This window comes from Quercus suber, unplaced genomic scaffold, assembly GCF_002906115.3.
Source record: "Quercus suber isolate HL8 unplaced genomic scaffold, Cork oak 2.0 scaffold_89, whole genome shotgun sequence".
Classification (NCBI taxonomy): domain Eukaryota; kingdom Viridiplantae; phylum Streptophyta; class Magnoliopsida; order Fagales; family Fagaceae; genus Quercus; species Quercus suber.
This window is the reverse complement of record NW_027069554.1, coordinates 595036-602082: the sequence shown is the minus strand read 5'-3', so window position 1 is coordinate 602082 and position 7047 is coordinate 595036. Positions and strand designations below refer to the sequence as shown.

Sequence of the window (7047 nt, the reverse complement as noted above, 5' to 3'; positions counted from 1 at the left end):
TCAATATCCTTTGATTCCTCTATCGCCGTAATCTTGGCATGGAATCTCTAGGGTAGAGATCTGAGCACTTTCCTTACAATCTGGTTCAGGGATGGTTTCCCCAAGATTGAAGGCTGAGTTCACTATGTCCTTAAGCTTAGCATAGAACTCATCAAATGACTCATCCTTCTCCATCTTAATCTCTTCAAAGCTTGTAGTGAACTTCTGAAACTTTGAGTCTTTGACAGCCCTTGTTCCTTCATAGGTTGTCTGGAGGATATCCGCCTCCTTAGCAGTTTCAGTTGAGGATATCTTCTTGAACTCCTCATTGGTGACCGCACTGAACAATGCATTCAATGCCCTGTTGTTGAAGTTTGCTGCCTTGATCTTGGCTTCATCCCAATCGGCCGGCGCTTCTTTTGGCTTAGTCCAGCCAATCTCTACAGCTTGCCACACTTTTTCATCTAAGGACTGCAAAAAAGCTTTCATGCGTACTTTCCAGTATGCGTAATTAGTCCCATCAAATAAAGGAGGTATAATTAACGACTGTTCTCTATTCATGACAAACAGGGGTCAATGGATCAAACATAGCAAAGATTAAGCCCTAATCAGAGTGTGCCCGCTCTGATACCACTTTATAGGCCAAAACTAATGCCCTCTGTGATTAAACCAATTAATTAATTAGTCAAGTTATTAATTAATCAATTTAACATCAAATAGTGGAAGCACAAACAAATCACCAATAACTAAGTATGCAGGAAAATTAAATAACACGGTGATTTGTTTACGAAGGGGAAAATTCTTGCGGCAAAACCCCACCGGGTGATTTTCAGGTCACACTCCAAAACTCCACTATTATCAAATCAAGTGGTTACAAGTAAAGAATCCCAAGTACCTTACCAACCTACAGTTGAACCCTTACCCCAATACCAATTGGACTTGATCTGTAGTGACATTCCCCTTTTGATGCAGGCTCCAAGTCGTGACTAACAATGCGCGGATCCCAGTACGGACTTCAAAACCAATTAGAAGGAGAGGTTGGCTGCAAAATTCTTCAGTTCATCCTACACGATGAAGATCAGGAAGATGCTTGGTCACAAAACCCTTTGGTGCAAATACACAGCAACTTCTTCAAAGAAGATGAACTAGGTCAAGAACTTCGTCTTTGGTCACAAATTGCTTGAATAGAGTTTGCTCAATGCTTGTGCAACTTGTATCTACTTTGACGGCTCTTAAAACAATCTTTTATATGTCTAGGGTTAGGAAAAAAGAAGCCCAAAGATACATTCACGGATCGCAAGAAATCAGATCAAAAATCTGATTTTATAAATTTCGACAGATAGCAGGTGTCGAGGAGCTATCAAGCAGGTGTCGAGCTTTAATAATTTTGCACTTCAGCTTGTTTTTCTTGGACAGACTTGATGACTTCAACACTTGATCTTGAAACCTTATTTCTTGAAGTATTAAAAACACCTAGAACTACCCAATTACAAGTAGAGTGCGTTTTGTCAAATGATTAGCCAATTTACATAAATAAGTGACATATGTTCTTAACAAGTGAAAAACACATATGTCCTAACAAACCTCTCAAGGATATAGAAATGGAGAGGTAAGAGTTGAGGAAAACCACAATGGATTGTTTAGAGAATAGTGGGTATAACAATCTCTCACTCTCAAGGGTTGTGGCTATTGTTTTATCTCTAAAAAGCACTCCATTGCATCTGTGGGTAATGTGGATATATATAGTGTGGTTAGGGACAGGGTGTATCAAATATGACAAATTAGAAAAACAGAATGTTTCGCGGGTATCTCGCGGGAAGGCCTTATCTGTGAGACTCTTGCAAAAGCTAGTTGTCACCATCTGTCATGACTCTTCGCATTCCAATCATGTGCTGAGCACATGCTTCACTTCGTAGGAAGGCTTCTTGCGAGCTACCCGTGAAAACTTCTTGCTCTTCACTTTGCCTTGAGTCTTTACACTCTCTTTCACACGCAACCCTTACAATAAACACTCACATAAAATACAGGGTACATAAGATTGAACATAATTACAATCAAATTTGGCATGGAATTAAAGCTAACACAAAATAGTTGTAAATCACAACTTTACAAGTAACATGCTACATTAATACTATGACTTATGTTTCTTGTGTGAATTAAGAGGTTACATCCCAAAAACATGTTTCTTATGTTATATAGCAGGTTTTTTTTTTTTTTTTTTTTTTTCACTCCCTAGAATTGTGTGTTAGCAATGTACTGTGAATAATATTAATAAGGACTTCATCTTAAACAATTAAGGATATCTTAAAAGGATAAGCATATGACAGTGTCTTGCAAATCGTTTAAATGAAAAATGATCATAAACGTAGTGAACAAAACATAAGCATCAATGATCAATTATCAAATTAATTGTGGTAGAATGAGGTTCAAGAAGCAATTAGATGTTGACTCACCTATAGTTGCAGATGTGCACACACACACACACGATAAATTGTACTACAATCAAAGAATAAATACTTGTGCAATCTGGAACACATATAGAAATAGCACTATCTGGATTCTGGAAGGTTTTCCTCGTTGTGTGATGTGGACCATGTGGTGTATCTGGCATGAGAGAAATGCTAGAATTTTTGAGTGATGTGAGCAGTCTATCCTAGAAGTGAATTTTTTTGAACTTGTTTAGTAGATGATGGCTACAGGAGCATATCCCTTATAATTTATTTGAGTTTATGGATCATTGTAATCTTAGAACCTAAATGTGTTATGCATTTAGTATACGCCTGTATACGTGATGTCTCGGTTTCCTTTTCAATTAAACTTATTACTTATCCCAAAAAAAAGAAACTTCTACACATGGTTGAAACTCTTTTAACCGTAAGACATTACATCAAACCTTGGTTTATGATGTCATAAGTTTATAAGTTTTTAATTGATCAAAGTTGTTGCTATACTAATACATAGCGTTCATGTAACAATGCTATGGTTTCTTTCACTGTAGTCAAGTGAAGGATATTATTTTTTGTAATGACTGTTTAAACCTGTTTAAGTTCCTTTTAATTTTTTACTTTTTGCATAGCATTATACAAAAGATATTGTTTTTGGTAGCTTTTGTGCCAAATGTGTGACAAAAAGCTAAAAACTAGCTCATTTTCAAAAAAGGCTAATTGTAGTTGTTGTTATTATTATTAAATTAAAAAAAAAAAAGAAAAAAAAAAAAAAGAAGATAATACACAAAGCACAAAATGAAAAGTTGAAATCTAAACGCTTTTACCAAATAGATAGGCCTTTGGTTGCTCCATCCCTAACATGGAACTTCATATGTACTGTGGAATAAATCTTTTGGTTTTCTCTGATCTTGCGATCAAATTGTTATGGTACTAGATCTTTAAATTGTGCAAACTGAGATAACGAATGCTTTGGTTGAGATTATTATTATTATTATTATTTTTTTCATTTTCATTTTTAAATAAAGATAAGACATAAAGCACAAAATGAAAAGTCAAAAGTTACATGCTTTTACCAAATAGATAGGCCTTTGGTTGCTCCATCCCTAACATGGAACTTCGTATGTGCTGTGGAATAAATCTTTTGGTTTTCTTTGATCTTGCAATCAAATTGTTATGGTACTAGATCTTCAAATTGTGGAAACCGAGATAATGAATGCTTTGGTTGAGCTTGACATTTTAATGTGGACTTACTTATAATTACTCCCATTTTTTGGTGTGGGAAACATGAACCTTAGCTACCTGGGCTTGGATGTGCAACAAGAGCAGAGAAATCCCACACTTCTCTTTGCTAGATTGTTCAGTAAAGAACATAATGGTGAGAAGTTAATATGGTCTTATTATGTGGGCAGTAAGAGGGTATAATTGCATGCATTTGACAGAAAAACTTTCAAGGAATGCTGCTTCTTTTGTTTGGACTGCCGCCTTAGGTAGGATCTCGAACTGTGGATAACCTCATCAAGATAACATTACTATAGTTGATTAGTATTGCATTTGTAATTCTAACTGCAATCACTGAACTATCTATTGCTCCATCATTTTGTGGAATGAGATTTTTGGAGTGCTGTTCCACTTTGCATCTTGTGGACTAAATAGGGAGAGGAATAATCAAACTTTTCAAGGAGTCGAGTCTATACAAACTAAATTTGTGAAGTTTTGTATAATCGGAAGATGACTACTTTTGGCGGCATTCCTTGTTCTTCTTTTTAAAATTTTTTTGGTGAAATTGCTATAATTGTTTGTGAAGCCAAGTAGTGTGTCGTTATGATTTTTATGTACTATATCTTTCACATCATACAGTCCTTGTTTACAGGGAGGACATTTGTTAACATTATATTTTGGTTATGTACGATTACTCACTGAATATGAGCAGAGATATTTTAAATTCATGCAATATTTTTCCTTGTAATTTTAATTATTTTGATTCCTTAAAATTAATTTCTTGGAGTTGGTGATTTGGGGTTATAGTCAATGAAGGATCTTGTGGTAGATTACAGAATTTGGGGTTGGCTTTGAAAATGTGTATAAGGTAATTGCCAATCTTAGGGTTTATTTGGTAAGAGATTTCTAATAACGCAATTATTGTTTTGTGAAAATACGTGTAGGTGAAAAATATAAAAATACGTGTAATGTTGTTTAAACACTAAAAATTGTTGTTTAAACAACGGTACCAAACACCCCCTTAATTTCAGTAATTGCTTTTCTAGCTGAGAAGCTGAGGATACGTCTTTTAAAAGAAAAAGGACAAGAAATCTTCATGTTTTTCTTCAGTTATTTAATAGTTTGATCTTGTAAATCTATACTCTCATAGTATCTTTTTTCTTTTAGACAAGAAACTTCTGCCAATTAACTTGCTGGCATTTCTTTTTTTAGATGCCCCTCTAATGTAGAACAGACAGCACATGCCTTCTTGGAGCAGCAAGGGCGCAAGAAGTCACAACGCAAGATCAAAGGGGAGTGCTAGTAGGGGCCATCAGAAGTAACAGTGTCGGAATTGCATGAAATTTGGCAGGTTGAAAGAAAACGACATTCTGATCCAGAGTCATAACATTATGAACGTCGCCAAATTTTAGGCAAATTCCTTCGTTAAGGCCCCGAAAATAGTGTTTTTGCTATTTATAGTAATATTCTGTTTTCCTTAATAACTTTTAGTTTAAAAGTCAGAATAAGGTCCCGTCTGTTTTCGGACAACCCTTAAGGTCAGTAGTTTATGATTCTGCGTTTAACTCAATTTTGCCATTTTTGGTAAAATTCGGTAATCTTGTCACCTAATCGTTTAATTAGTGCGAATTAGAGTTTTAAACGTTTTTGCTCAGTATTTATATGTTTTGTAGCCGTCAGAGGCAAAAGAGACTATTATCAATAAACACAGACATTTTGTCAATTTTTCTTCTGGTAGATTCCAGTTTTATCTCCTTGTGGATTCAGGGAAACTCCTTGTGGATTTGAGATTTACTACCATAAACTAACAGTTTAGTTTCTGTTCCATCAAGAGAGCATCGTGTGTGCTCTTCTTCAGGCTTCCGCGACATCAGTTGGTATCAGAGCCTTGATTTACCCTGGTCTAATGACTAACTGGTGAGACGGTGACCACCATAACAATGACGGCGGTGATGACGTCAATAACCCATTCCTCACTAGGGCTGAGTTCCTTGATTTTCATGATGAAAATCAACAATTTCGTGATTCAACCCAGCAGACTCTGGACCAGATTCAAGCAGCACTTGCCACCTTACTTAACTGAAACCCTAATCGCGATGACAAAGAGCGACGTGATAACCGAGTGCGTGGCCCTCCCCATCGTGGGCCAAACCGGAACATGCAGCAAGGCTACAACGAAGAAGACAGTAAAGATGAGGAGTATGCAGAGAAAGTCCTTGGAAATCATCGTGGTCTCGCGAGGGATGATGGTCGAGATTATCAGGAGCAGAGGGACTATCGGATGAAAATAGAGCTACCATCCTTTAATGGTAATGTCTCCATTGAAGAGTATCTAGATTGGGTCAATGAGGTGGAAAAGTTTTTCGACTATATGGGTACAGCAGATGACAAACAGGTGTGTTTGGTGGCCTACAAATTGAAGGAAGGAGCATCTGCCTGGTGGGATCGTGTTCAATTAAACCGTACCCATGAACGAAAGCTTCCAATACGATCATGGAAGAGGATGAAAAGATTAATGGCAGATCAGTTCTTACCACCAGATTACCAGCAAGAGTTGTTCAGACAGTACCAGGATTACAGGCAGGGTACTCGAACAGTTAATGAGTACATGGAGGAGTTTGACAGGTTGGCGAATTGCAATGATTTGGAGGAAACTAAAGATCAACGGATATCCAGATTTGTACACGGGTTACGAGTTTCCATCCGAGATCAAGTATCCTTACAAACCCTATATACTTTGAATGAAGCTATAACCTTATCCAAGAAAATAGAATTTCAACATCTCAGGACAGGTTCGAAGTTTTCCAACCGCAGTTCGGAGTCCTCTAGTTCCATTGCCAACAAAGGTAAACAACCCATGTTTACACCACGGTCACAACCTGTGGTTAGGGAGAATAGTGGTGTCAACCAATCTACAGTGGCAGTAGCAGGTTTCACAGCCTAGCCAATAGCGAATGTCAACCCCTATGTTAGGCCAACTGGGAATAAGTGCTACAGGTGCAGAGAACTAGGACATCGATCTAGTACTTGCCCTAAGCGAGCCGCAGTGAATCTGGTAGTGGCAGAAGAGGGTGAGGTAGAAGGTGAACAGGAGGGTGAAGAGGCGTATAATGATGCGGATCCGTCTGCCTATAATCCCAATGAGGTCCAAGAGGATGAGGAAGGCGTGCCAATAGGTCAGTCTTTGGTGATTCAGAGGTTGTTACTCACACCAAGGGTGAAATATGGTGATTAGCGGAATGAGATCTTGCGAGCACGATGCACCATCAATAAAAGGGTCTGTGATTTGATCATAGACAATGGCAGTGTAGAGAACATTGCATCGAAGAGTTTGGTTACCAAGCTGGGATTGAAAACAGAAAAGCATCCCTCTTCGTACAAGATATGTTGGATCAAAAAAGGT

At 37.5% G+C, this 7047-nt stretch overlaps 1 protein-coding gene across 1 annotated transcript; it reads right to left on the bottom strand.

Annotated features, from left to right (window-relative positions):
* On the bottom strand, positions 1-540 carry LOC136067872 (uncharacterized). The gene has a single exon (XM_065774240.1). The coding sequence runs from the start codon at positions 538-540 to the stop codon at positions 1-3; it is 540 nt and encodes a 179-aa protein (XP_065630312.1).
* Positions 541-7047: the final 6507 nt, after the last annotated feature.